Source organism: Catharus ustulatus, chromosome 3 (assembly GCF_009819885.2).
Source record: "Catharus ustulatus isolate bCatUst1 chromosome 3, bCatUst1.pri.v2, whole genome shotgun sequence".
Taxonomy (NCBI): domain Eukaryota; kingdom Metazoa; phylum Chordata; class Aves; order Passeriformes; family Turdidae; genus Catharus; species Catharus ustulatus.
This window is the reverse complement of record NC_046223.1, coordinates 761,119-773,829: the sequence shown is the minus strand read 5'-3', so window position 1 is coordinate 773,829 and position 12,711 is coordinate 761,119. Positions and strand designations below refer to the sequence as shown.

The following is a 12,711-nucleotide window of genomic DNA, read 5'->3' as shown; positions in this document are numbered from 1 at the left end:
AATGAGGGAATGAATGGGGGGAATGGGATGTGAGTAATTCACCTCTTGGTCATTAGTGGCAGCACTAAAGGTTTAACATGACCAGCCAGGTATGAGGTTAAGGGGGTAAAACAGCACTTCAGGGGCTCCTCTGTGTGTTTCTCCATTCACCTAGGTGTGTATTTGTATATATATGTGTGTATCTATACACCTGATACATATACAAGGGAGCCAGCAGCCTTCACATCACAGCAGGTTTAGGCCAGTCCCATCTGATCCTTGGATCACTGAAGGAAATACAGGAGATAAATAATTGAAGGGAAGACAGGAAATTAATTTGCCATGCTGCAGAGAATCCCCTTATTGCAGAGCTTTGGAGTTATTGTGGTTGGAAAATACCTCCCTCTCCCTCCTGTCTGCATTATGCTCTGTTAACAGTCGTGGATGTGCCTGTTGTTTGCCCAGACGCGGTTTGAGAACAGGTTTAGCAGCAGCTGTGTGTGCGTGGTTGTGTAGTGAAGCCTACAGATCTAAAATCTGTATTTGCACAAATAGAGCTCGAGTTTAACAAAAGAAGCCTAAATGGCCTAAAATTTTCGAGGCAGCAGATCTGGGAGGTTTTTGGTGGTGACCAAAGCTGGGGGCAGAGCAGTGGCTTTAATCCCACACAGCAAGAACAAATGTATATATTTATATTTAACATGCTTTAATTAATTCCTGAAGTGCCACACTTTTCAGCAGCCCCTGTGTTGTTAATCATTCTCAGTCCCAACAACAGTTTTACATTGGACACACACCTTGCTGTCCATCCTCACACAAACACGCTTTAAACACAACACTTCTGGAAATTTCCAACCCCGTCAGTCACTGTAATGCGTTTTTATTGCACTGAAGTCGTACACACACACAGAGGAACGTGTATTATTGCAATGGTTTATGGATCTGGGGAGCAACCAACAGAGCCTTGGAGACAATTAAAGAGAGAGAATGTGGAGCTACACAGAATCACAGTACTTAAATAATTCGCATTTCAAAGAGAGAATCAGCCCTGATGGTTCTGGGTCATGGCTGAGCACAAGCATCCCTTGCCCTGCTTTAAGGAACAAGGAAAAGTCTTTGAGGAAAGAACTTTTAAATCCAGAAGGAATTTTCAAGAAAGCAGAGAGTGCCATTGCACATTTTTACCTTCACAAATAATAAACCAGGAAGATGTAAAGAACAGAAAAGGTCAAACTTTTTAGGGGAAAAAACACCTTTTCTGCAATTACTGATGCAGAATCCAGACTTCCAGGCTGCTACTAAACACTTACACATTCCCTAGATGGGAAAACAGGACCTTTGATATTAAGATATAAAAATATACTCGGTTAAAAGTTAATAAAAATACAAATTTTTGAGGAGCAAGACAATTCCATGTTGGGACGGATATTCCATGTGCTGATGGGAGTGCGTCAGGAAACCTACCAGCCTAAACTGGGGGTTCCCAACCCTCTTGGCAGGTCCATACACACCCCTAAACTTACTGGAAAAAGGGTTTTTTCCTTAATTACCTTCTGGGGTGCATCCCTGAAACTCAGATCTATCCCTGGAGCTGGGATTTTTGAAGAGGTGGGGCCACAACAGCACCTGAGAGTTTCTTGCTGTGCTGTGACTTCAAGTCATGCTCTTAGTTAATTTTAATATTTTGGGGTTATTCTTTATATTAGGGTTAAAAATTAAAATGAGGCACTGATAGCTTATGGCTTCTTTGAGTCAGAGTGCCCAGAGCTTTGGTTTTCAGGGCTTGGCAGCAGCAGCCAAGGGAAGGAATTATTTCCTTGGTTTATCCTCTGCATTTTAAGGATAAATTAACATAAAAAGGGTGAGATGCCTATTTCAGTGGCATAACTTCATTTCAGAGGAGCTGAATGCTGATATCAATGTTCTATACTACACAATTAAAATTCCTGCCTTGTGGTCTGGAATCAGAGCAAACTGTCACTTAAATCTATGGAACTTGTCTCTCTCCATGCTGATTTTGATCTGAAAAATATTCTGAGGATTTATTTTAAACCTGAAATAATAATAAAACACAAGGAGAAGTTGAAGTGGTTGTCTTGAGGATGAAAAGCTCAGACACCAGATTCAGACCCAGAATGCTCTCCTTGCTTGCTGTTTTTCCTGGACTCCTGAAAGAAACTATTTTGGCAGTTTTGCTTGAAGTAACCAGCTCCTAATTCTGAGTGCAGCATCGATTAAGATACGCAGTATTAACCAGAGGTCACACCGCCGACAAAAACCTCTCCTCCCAAGGCACAGCCAGCTTGTCAAGCCCTTTATAGACAGTTGAGGTTCTGGTGCTTGCTCAGGAGCTCCTTGACCAGCGTCTCCAGGGAGAAGAGGTGCTCATCCCCATCCTCTGGCGCCAGGTTCCTGACGGAGTTGGCCAGCTCGAAGAGGTATTCCGTGTTCCTGCCGCTGGGCCCGGCGGCGCCCAGGATCTGGCGCGCGATGTCCTCGAGCGGCGCGGGGCCCAGGTAGTTGGGGTTGTCGCGGGTGCCGATGTACAGCAGCACGTCGAAGGGCTGCACCGACGGGTCCTTGGGGTAGAAGATCACCGTGGTGGTCCTGTAGCCTCCCTTCTCCCGGAAATCCAGGTAGGCCTTCACCTCTCCTTCCTTGCCGGCTGGCAGTCTGTAGGCGACGCCCCACACGCAGCCCTGGGTGGGGAGGCTCAGTTAAAAGCGTGGTCGGTTTTATCTGCCCTCCTGCTGCTTTTTGCACTGTCTGTGAGAATCCCAGAATAAAATGGTTCCTTTATTTAGGCACTGATAACTAATGTGCCACACTTACAGGCCACTAAGGACACAGAGTTCCTCCCTGACCTCACAAGGACAGATTTCAGTGATGCTGACTTTGAAGGAATTTTGATCAGGTCCCTTCTGTTTAGTGACACTTTGGCAAGGACCTGAGGGTCACCCACACCTGTTACACACCTGAACTGAGATACCTTCCCAATCTGGTTAAACCTGGTGAAGCTGAAATTAAAACAATTGCATTTATCATTCCATCATTTACCTTTGACGTATCTTTATATCAAATTCTGCATCTCAAAACTGGATAGCCAAAGTGACCATCCCAGAATATGCTTTAAAATATCCCTGTGGTAATAACAGACCCAAACTACTTCCAGTTTATATTGATTATTTGAAACAATCAAGAGCCTTTGGTGTAACTCTGGGAAACACTGAGAGAATTTTTCCCTAAAGATAATGAGTGGAAGTGCAACAGGATATTCTGTACAGCAGTACTGTACCTCAGCATCTTCAACCAGGGTCACAACTCTTCCAGGCTAAAATTTAAAAGAAGAAATCATCATTCAGTCACAGGCTTTTGCCCTAAATCATGAGCAAAACCAAACCAAACTGAGAAAAAACCAAGGAACGGGAGTGAAACACTCAGAGAACTAATCCAGCACAATTCCAATAAGGCCCAGATCCACTGTAAGTATTTCCTGAGAGCGGCTTTTGGTGTGTACTAGATAAAATAAACAACATGTTAAATTCTGTGTGGACAGGGCCTGTGACACAAAAATTTAAGGCAGTCAGAAAGGGGCAGGGTTTGAATGTCAAATGTTGTTTGCTTTGCATGTGCTGTCCAGACTCTGTTTTAAACATGACAATTAATTAATAATTGATTTGATTTCCAATTTGATTTGATATGAAGGGCAGTACTGAGCAGAGCTTCATGTCCAGGTGGGTTGTGTGGTGGAAGAAGGATCTGTTTGCCTAAGGAAGGGCAGGATATTTAGTTAATCGCTTTGCAGAGTCCTCGTCTTGCCTGGGACTACCCAAAACAAACATTAACAAACAAATCACTAAATACCTATCGATCGGAGGAATTAATTACTGTTTGTACTGCTGGGAATAATCCTCTGAAAAGATTTTAAAAACACAGCTAGCGTGTAATTTGCTGTATATTTGTCAGAACTGTTTTTCCTCCTTGCTGTTCTTTAACCTGTGTCAGTGGTGGCTCAAGCTGCGTTACCTTTGAGCTCTGTGCAAGTTATTTTACAGTGTCTGGGGTTCCAAAGAGTGTTATTTACATCTTTTCTTACTCCCTGCGCACACCCGGGGTGTTTTTAACCCCCTAAAAAAGCCAAAAGCGGGCATTCCAGAGCCCTGCTCGGGTTTCTCGCAGCTCCCAGGGCCCGGCCCGGCCGCTCCCCGGCCCCGCTCACCTTGCCCGGCACCCCGCGGTGGTCCGTGCTGCCCTGCCAGAAGCGCCGGCTGTAGCCGCGGATGCTCCCCACCAGCTTCTCCTGGTAGGGGAAATCCACCTTCCAGATGAGGGAGCCGTAGCCGAACACCCACATGGCGGCCGGGGCCGGCCCGGCGGGGCCTGCGCAGAGCCGGGGGCGGCCCCGGGGCGGCTGCGGAGCCGCGCGGGGAGCGGCGCTGCCCGGGAGCCGTTCAGCGGCCCCGCCCGGCGAGCCCCCGGAACCCTGCTCCCCGAGCCCTGCAGGCACCCCCCGAGCCCTGCAGGCACCCCCCGAGCCCTGCAGGCATCCCCCGAGCCCTGCGAACATCCCCCCGAGCACCCACCCTGCCCCAAGCCCCGCAGTCCCCTCTGCCCCAAACCCCACAAAGAACGACCCCATAAACGATAGTCTGTGTCTCTGATGCCTTAAGTCTTAGCTTCTATATTTTTCAGAATCTCTGCTGCTTAGTGTGTAGCTCTGGAACCCCATATCGGGTATTAATAAGTTCTCTTCACAGCGTAGTGACAAAACAAATCCTTTCTAGCTGGAGAATCAAGGACAAGCAGTACCCAAAAAGCACAAACAATGGCAAAGGAAAGGGGGCAAAGCCTGGGGGATGAGACTTCATAGCCTGGGGCTGTGGTTGGATAATTGACCCCAATATGTAGATGGATCCAAATTTATAAAAGTGTGAAAACTCGTGAGTGGGATCCATCCTGCCCAAGGTGTGTCCTGTCCATAAATCCCTATTTTATTCCTTTTGCTCTGCCTAGTCTCTGTTCCAGCTCAGCCTTTCCAGGAAAAAATTCCTCCAACTCAACCCCCCCCTTAAATCCCCAGACACCTCCCCAAACACCTTCCAAACACCCACCCCAAAATCCACGAACAACCTGCCCCAACCCACCTCCCCTAGCCCCTCAAGCCACCATCAAACCCCACAAACTGTTATAAATACATGTCATAAAATCGGCTTTTCACAAATATTGAGATAAATACTATATGGATAATGTTAAAATAACTTTATTATTGTAACTTTATTTCTGCTATTAACAAAGCTTAAACATGGTAGTGGGACAGCTAAAATATAGTTATGCTTGTAATTAAACCTCCTGTTTAGTTAAAATAACATCCAATTAACATAATAAAAATCCTGCTACTGATATGCCAACTATCAACACCTGCTGTCTAGAAAAATTCTAAACCAAAGCCCAGACTAAAAGTAATAATAAAAATAGACTAAAACCACGCACACACTCTAAAAAGGCGGACCCAAAAAGTGGCCATGCTAAACAGTTCCTAAAATGTGTAAACTAGCTTATAAAATAGTTTAAATGTGCATAATAGTTTATAAATATACAACAGGCTGATGTAATTTTAAAATATTTTAAAATAACTCCAAGAATAGTAAGAACCAAGAACCCAGGTGTTGTCTCCTATTGTCTTTTATTAAAATTTTACTAAAAAATAAACCTCATTTTTCCTAAAACCACACAAAATCCTCTGCAAAACAAAATAAATCCCATTTGTACCTATATTGTACCAACACCTCTCTCTTTTTTTTTCCCCTCCCCTCCCTCCCTGCTCCTGCAGAGTCCCGTGGCAGGGATGGATTTCACAGAAGCCTATTCCGACCGCTGCTCAGCCGTGGGCCTTGCAGCCCGAGAGGGCAACGTGGAAATCCTGCGGGAATTGATCAGTCGTGGCTACAGCGTCGATGTCCCCGATAACAGGAGGTGGCTGCCCATCCACGAGGCAGCAGCTCACAATTCCACTGAGTGCCTGAAGCTGCTCATTGACACAGGTAAGGAAAACCTCATGAGAAATAGCGTGGCTTTTCTGCTAAATCACCCTGTCACAGAAAGTACAGGTTACATGGGTTTATCCCAGCCTTGTTTGGGGGTGTCAGGAAAATTAATCCACAAACTCCAGAGGTTTATGTCCAGAAAGGACATAATAAATAAAGGGAGAAGCCATGGGGTCTCTCCAGTTTTTGGAGGACACAGCCTCCTTTTTATCCTGTGTTCCCATCCACATTTCCCTCTCTCTTTCCCCACTGGCTGATGTACTTGAGACATACAGACTTCTGATACCTGAGATTCCCCTCTAATGTATAACCCTCCTTTTAATTTTTAATTCTTACAGAATTCATTGCTCCTTTCATCTTTCAATATCCAATTTAATTTATCAGCAAACCTACAGTTTGTTTGTAAAGGCAAATATCTTTTTTCCATTCATCAATCAGTGGAATCCTTCCCATTGTTTCTTTTATCTCTCAGTGCTGGTTTGATCCGCTATCAGATCCACAGCTTGTTTGTAAAGACAGCTCTAACATTCCTCTCACTCCCTTTTCCCCCTGCTGATGCCCCTGTGCAGCTCCAGCTGAGGACTACATCCACTCGAGGACGTTTGAAGGGCTGTGTGCTCTGCACCTCTCGGCCCGTCACGGCTCTCTGGAATGTCTGCGGGTTCTCCTGGAAGCTGGGGCAGTCCTCGACAACGCCGTCACCGGATCCGCCAGCACCCCGCTCTTCCTAGGTGACACAGACCTCCCTGCAGTCCCACAGCTTGAGCTCTCCACTTCAAACTCAACTTTCTCTGAGTTTCAGCTCACCAGGGTTAAATTTCTTCCTTGCTTGCCATTTTGCATCTTTTTGTGGCTCTAGGCCAGGCTGCTTCAGATAGTGTTTTAAACAAAATTATAGAAGCAAGCTGGTTTTCTGCTTCAAGCACAGAAAAACTTGAGGAGTTCAGGATTATGTCTGTATGAGGCTGTTTCGTAGCCTTTTTGATTTTTATAATTCCTCCCTAATTTTTATGTGAAAAGACTTGTTTTTGGCATTCCTGCTTTGGCCATTAAGGTCCATTATTTTAGCTTTTTTTCTGTGATTTCTGTTTGACCCAGATGAATGCTTAAACTTCTGTTACTGTCAATTTGAGGGTCTACTTTTATTGATTTACCTGCCTCTGTACCCAGACATCATGGGTGCCACGTTACCTTTGTTTCCAAGTCTTTTCCAAGTCTGGGGGAATCTTGGCATCCTTTCCATTCTCCAGCGCTGTTTTGGGGATCTAAATAGAAAAGAATGGGGCAAGTTTAAAGGAATTATGATTATTGTTTCAGGAAGTTGGCAGTGAGACCTTTTGAGCTTTTAAATCCAAATAATTTAATTATTTCTTTTTAAAACTCTTCAATAAAATTATTTTCTTTTTTTTAATTATTTTTATTACTACTGTTCCATGGAAGCTGTTGAAAATAGACACCCAGAGGTTGTGGAATTTCTGCTCCAACACGGAGCAAATGTTGAAGGTCCTCATTCTTGGTCTGGATGGAATTCTTTGCACCAAGCTTCCTTTCAGGTAACCTTGTAATTTCCATGTAACTGGTGTATTCTGGGGGATAATTATTTATTTAATAATGACTGCATTTTTGTCAAGTAGTTTTTTCCTGACCTACCCTAGCAGTCATAAGCTTGTACTTAAAAATGTGTTGGCTTAATGGTTCTAACACACACAAATGAGTTTATCATGTAAATGAGCTAAAGTGATCAATTTGAACTTGCCTAATTTCTTTTACCATTAATTTTTAAGTGCATCTGCAGAATATTGAATGTATTGTGGGTTTTGTTATTTCTGGGAGACGTGGGGAAAACCAGATTGTGCCATTTCCTCACTTCCCTGCTGGTTTAAGAATTCAGAACAATTATTTCAGGGTTCCACTGACATCATGCAAATGCTCCTGGAGAAAGGGGCCAGCAAGGACTGTCGGGATGACTTTGAAATTACCCCCCTGTTTGTGGCTGCTCAGTATGGCAAACCGGAGAGTCTGCAGCTGCTGCTGTCCCACGGTAACCATGACCCTTCATTTCCCTTGTTACACTTCCATCAGCTCCCACTCAGTGCAGTTTTAGAGGTTTGAACTCGCTGAGTTTGAAGCCACCCTGTGGAGAATAACGTTTGGTTTTGTGTCAGGTGCAGATGTCAACTGCCAGGCCAAGGACAGGGCCACCCCCCTGCTGATTGCTGCGCAGGAGGGACACCTGGACTGTGTGAAGCTGCTGCTGGCTGCAGGGGCAGACCCAAACCTCTACTGCAACGAGGATAAGTGGCAGCTACCCATTCATGCAGCAGCTGAGATGGGCCATGCAAAGTAGGTGGTTGCACAAAGTCCTGGGCACACAAGCATGATCCCCAAAGGAGGAAGCTCAGCCCTAAAAGGGAGAAATATTGAGTGTTCAAAGTATTCTCTAGTTTAGAAATTCTGGTTGTTTTTGTATTTTAAATGGCTCTTAGTGGTGTCTTCCACACTGACACGGAGTAGGTTTAGATGAAATATTAGGGAAAAATGCTTCCCTGTGAGGGTGGTGAGGCCCTGACACAGGTTTGCCAGAGAAACTGTGGCTGACCCATTCCTGAAAGTGTTCCAGAGTGGGTTGGACAGGGCTTGGAGCAACCTGGGATATTGGAAGTGTCCTTACCCATGGCAGGGGTGGAACTGGATCACCTTTAAGGTCCCTTCCAACCCCAGCCATTCTGTGCTTGTATGATTTTTAATTCAGCATCTAACCTGGGTTTGATCCATAGCCTAATGAATTTAGAGGGTTTTCCACAGTGCTGAAGCAGATGTCAATTCACTCCATGGCCATATTACTTTTCCATTTAAAAATACAAGTAACTGAATTTACATTATACATGACTTGAACAGCTGCTGATTAGAGTTCTCTATTAAGTAGCAGAAGTAATTACATACAAATATTGAATTAGCTGGACCAGCCAGAAAAATTAAAGCCACAAAAGAGTTTCTTTAATCTTTCCAGAGATGCATTTGTAGCTTTGCCCAGTTTCAGAGATACAAGTCAGTTCCACAGCAGAGAGCCAAGAGTGGAAGGAAGTTTTGGGAGTTGGCCATTGGGGAGAAGGATCTCTCAGGAACTCCATGATTCACACATGGACAGCACTTAAATATTTAAATGATGATGCATCACTGCCAAGTCTTATGCAGCACCAGTAAGTTCCAGCAGCAAAGGAACTGGTGTTTGTCACTAATGTGATGTGAGCTGTAAACAGAATGATTTTTCACAGAACTAAATTCATTTCATTTGCATCTCACATTTCCAGTTTGCTTCTGAACTTCCTCAGAGTTGGTGCAGTGGTGTTCTGTTGCTGTATAAAGAATTGTTGGGCAATAGGAAGTGGCTGTCCCTGGTTTGGTTCATCATACTTCTTTCCAGTCCAAATCCATCCCAAAGCACCTCTAGGTTTGCTAGAGGTCTGTGTATGGAATTACAAAGCTACAAACTCAAGAGTGAAAAACCACCATCTCCTTCCAAAGCTGCCATGTCCCTGTGAAAAAAATGACTATGTGTTTAAAATTACTCATTGAATAAAATCAGAAAAGTGTGGTTTTAAATCCCTGCAGGATCCTGGAGCTGCTGATCCCCGTCACTGAGCGGGTCTGTGACAGGGGCGAGGGCAAGGTGAGCCCGGTGTACTCGGCGCTGTACGGCGGGCACGGGGAGTGCCTGGAGATGCTGCTCCGACAGGGCTTCAGCCCCGATGCTCAGGAGTGCCTGGACTTCGACTGCAGGTCCCCCATGTGCATGGTCTTCCAAAAGCAGTAGGCAAACCTCTCCTCTTTTGAAGTTATTCATAATCATGTTTGCTTTAATTAACTTTAAATGTGTAGTTTTCCACCTACCTCCCTGCTGTCTATCATTAATATTTTTCCAGAATTCCAATGTGTTCCCCCTTTGCAGACACTCCTCATTAATACTCCTCCTTGGGAATATTAGTGTGAAGTCCTGGAATGTGACTCGTGTGCAACCTTGTCAAAACCAGCTTTTGAATCCTCTCAGATTTTAACAGATGATTTCTTTGTATGTGGATTGAAATTTATTTATGGAGTAGGTGCTGCCATTTAAATTAATGAGGTTTGGTGGTGGTGAGTTTAGGCTCTAAAAATCCTTGGACAGCAATCTTCCCTTTCTGTCCTGGTGTTGCTTTTTAACAATAAATAATTTAGGAAGGGATGCAGAGCAGGTGATTGTTCTGTGAATGAGGCAGGTAACACATGGCACCAGTTCTGTGATGTGCCATCTAATCACTGAAAGGCAGCACCAGTCACAGTCTCAGTCCTCATCCTGTTACCTTGGTGCAGTGGGTGATGATAAAAGGATTTTAATAAAAGCATTTTAAAGTGTTTTATTGCAGGCAGATGTAAAGGGTGCTAGGTGCTCTCTGAGGGAAGGCTCATGGGATGCCCTGTTCCTTGTTGCAGTGGGTGATGATAAAAGGATTTTAATAAAAGCATTTTAAAGTGTTTTATTGCAGGCAGATGTAAAGGGTGCTAGGTGCTCTCTGAGGGAAGGCTGATGGGATGCCCTGTTCCTTCTCCTGCTCACAGGTATTATCAGTTCATCGATGTCCTGCTGAAATACGGGATCACCCTGCGTGGGATTAACTTGGCACACTGCCTGTGCCATAAGAAGTTTGCCGTGTTCCGGCGCTTCCTGAGGCTGGGCTGTTCCCTGCCCTCGGGGGAGGAATTAAAAGACTTCATCCACTACAGCAGCACGGTGCACAAGGAGTACAAGGAATGGCTGCCCTGCCTGCTCCTGGCTGGCTTCAACCCCGTGAATTTCATGTGCAAGTTTTGGTGAGCAGAACTGTTTCCTTTATTTGCTTCAACATCCCATGCTGATGTGCAGAGCTGCTGCTGAAGGAGGGCTCTCACAGGATGGCCCTTGATAATCAGTTGCCACCATCAGGAACGGGAGGGGTTGTGGAAAGTCTGAAATAAATCATTCACACGTCACGTCTGGAGGGAGTAAAACAGTTTTATTTAGGAAGAAACCAGACTGGGAATTGCTTTCCTCTAGGGTAGCAATAAAGCATCACTTCCCAAATTTATATAGAACATCTCTAATTAACCCCCAAATTCAGCTGCAAACTGTGTGTGTAATACTTTAATGCAGCCATGGTAAGAAGAAATTCCAATGGGAGAAATAGGTCAGGAGGGATGGGAAACAAATGGGAAGTGAAGCTGGGCCAAGGCTGGGAGGAGAGGAAACGGATGCAGTTTGAGACTGTTTTGTTTAACACAATGTGGCAAAAATTCCAGTTGGGTTTTTTTTATTATTATTATTATTGAAGCTGTTCCACATATAAATAACAGCTTGGTGATGTTTGATATTTAATTGGGCACTTCAGGATTTAACTTGGAGTTATGAAATGTTTGTATTTTCTGCAGTGAGCACACTACAAGTTTGCAACTCAGTGACTGAAAACACATCTCACTGTCCATCACAAGTGATGCTTTTTGGTCTTTTATTCTGTAATCTACAAATACTTCTAAAAGGTATTTTAGGGGAGTCTTTGTTACACAGGATTTTCTCCATGAGTGAGGATGTCCTCAATTTCATCCTGGAGTTCGTGAATTGGAGCAGACTTCCTCCAATTGTGGAGCAACACTTTTCCCAATACAAGGAGAAGTTCACTTGGAATTCCAAGAGCCGTTTTGGTAAGGAATACAGGCAGGAAAATAATGTCTCCACATATCCAGCTTCCAGACTGCAGGTGGGGAGATTGAGGAGAAGATGACAATATGACTTAGTTGTGTTTTATATTTCCAATGAAGCATCTGTCCTGTTTTGTAAACACTGGGCAGTAATGAAATACAAACCATAAAAATCAAACATAATCTAAAACGTGACCAGCCAAAAAGATTCAATTGGTTGTGCAGGAATGTTTGATAGAAAAGCAGGTCATGATTGAAAAACTGCACTTTGTTAATGATTCTTTTCAAAGAAAATTCTTCTTTGAAAGGGTCTGTAATAGTTTCTAAGTTGTCCAAGTGATAAAGTCATTTAATAGTACTTCCTTTAGAATGTTTGATGCTAATGAGGACGTTTTTGGAGTTAAAAAAAGGCAAAAGTGGGGGTTATTTGGGAAATTGAGATTTTCTCTCTTTATTTCCCTTTTTGCTAGTAAATCTATTTGTGCAGTCTGACCTGGGGCTCCATTTTGCAGCCTCGCTCCCTCCCCTGTCGCACCTGTGCCGCCTGCGGATCCGGTCCCTGCTGGGGAGCGAGCGGCTGCGCTCGGAGCGCGCCGTGCGGGAGCTGCCGCTGCCCGCCTGCCTGCAGGACTACCTGCTCTACCTGGATGTGCTGAGAGCCAGCTCTGTGCCACCCCTGCAGGATTCCCTGGAGCAGGGAGCTCCTTCAGCTCAGCCCAAGGCTTTGGAAGAGGGAATCCAGTAACGCCAGTGCCCGTGGCCGGACTCCACAGCTGCAGGGTTTGTAATGGGAATCAGGAGGCACGGGAGGAGAGCTGTTGGAATCATTCTTTGTAGTTTTATACTACATCTAGAAAGTTCCTGTGAGTTCTATGATTTACTTGTTTCAAATCTGTTGTAAGCTTTCCAAGCCAGCGTTTTCTGGTTCTTTTCTAACTCTTGGGGAGTAAAACGAGCTTGTTCAGTGAACACAGCTTAC

At 44.6% G+C, this 12,711-nt stretch overlaps 2 protein-coding genes across 4 annotated transcripts; one reads left to right on the top strand and one right to left on the bottom strand.

Moving 5' to 3' along the window:
* Positions 1 to 839: 839 nt before the first annotated feature.
* CHAC2 (ChaC glutathione specific gamma-glutamylcyclotransferase 2) lies at positions 840 to 4,368 on the bottom strand. The gene is made up of 3 exons (XM_033056247.2): positions 4,199 to 4,368; positions 3,275 to 3,310; positions 840 to 2,678 (listed from the first exon to the last, which is right to left on the bottom strand). Exons 1-3 carry the CDS (start codon positions 4,331 to 4,333, stop codon positions 2,295 to 2,297), a joined length of 555 nt encoding a protein of 184 aa, XP_032912138.1. The 5' UTR covers positions 4,334 to 4,368; the 3' UTR covers positions 840 to 2,294.
* On the top strand, positions 2,534 to 12,701 carry ASB3 (ankyrin repeat and SOCS box containing 3). Of its 3 annotated transcripts, none has more exons than XM_033056243.1 (10): positions 2,534 to 2,615; positions 5,810 to 6,020; positions 6,593 to 6,754; positions 7,464 to 7,576; positions 7,929 to 8,064; positions 8,189 to 8,366; positions 9,636 to 9,803; positions 10,620 to 10,871; positions 11,602 to 11,735; positions 12,245 to 12,701. In XM_033056243.1, the coding sequence occupies exons 2-10, from the start codon at positions 5,825 to 5,827 to the stop codon at positions 12,475 to 12,477; spliced, it is 1,572 nt and encodes a 523-aa protein (XP_032912134.1). In that variant the 5' UTR covers positions 2,534 to 2,615; positions 5,810 to 5,824; the 3' UTR covers positions 12,478 to 12,701. The 3 variants fall into 3 exon arrangements, with proteins under 3 accessions (XP_032912134.1, XP_032912135.1, XP_032912133.1); XM_033056244.2 differs by having other exon boundaries at positions 9,636 to 9,833; XM_033056242.1 differs by lacking the exon at positions 2,534 to 2,615 and adding an exon at positions 3,318 to 3,461 and having other exon boundaries at positions 9,636 to 9,833.
* The last annotated feature ends 10 nt before the right edge of the window (positions 12,702 to 12,711 follow it).

Excerpts from the sequence above, each read along its gene's own strand:
- CHAC2 (XM_033056247.2), bottom strand. The coding sequence starts at position 4,333 with ATGTGGGTGTTCGGCTACGGCTCCCTCATCTGGAAGGTGGATTTCCCC. Across the intron at positions 3,311-4,198 it reads ACCGCGGGGTGCCGGGCAAG|CCTGGAAGAGTTGTGACCCT; the intron begins GTGAGCGGGGCC and ends TTTAAATTTTAG. Across the intron at positions 2,679-3,274 it reads CCCTGGTTGAAGATGCTGAG|GGCTGCGTGTGGGGCGTCGC; the intron begins GTACAGTACTGC and ends CTCCCCACCCAG.
- ASB3 (XM_033056244.2), top strand. The coding sequence starts at position 5,825 with ATGGATTTCACAGAAGCCTATTCCGACCGCTGCTCAGCCGTGGGCCTT. Across the intron at positions 7,577-7,928 it reads TGCACCAAGCTTCCTTTCAG|GGTTCCACTGACATCATGCA; the intron begins GTAACCTTGTAA and ends CAATTATTTCAG. Across the intron at positions 8,367-9,635 it reads GCTGAGATGGGCCATGCAAA|GATCCTGGAGCTGCTGATCC; the intron begins GTAGGTGGTTGC and ends AAATCCCTGCAG.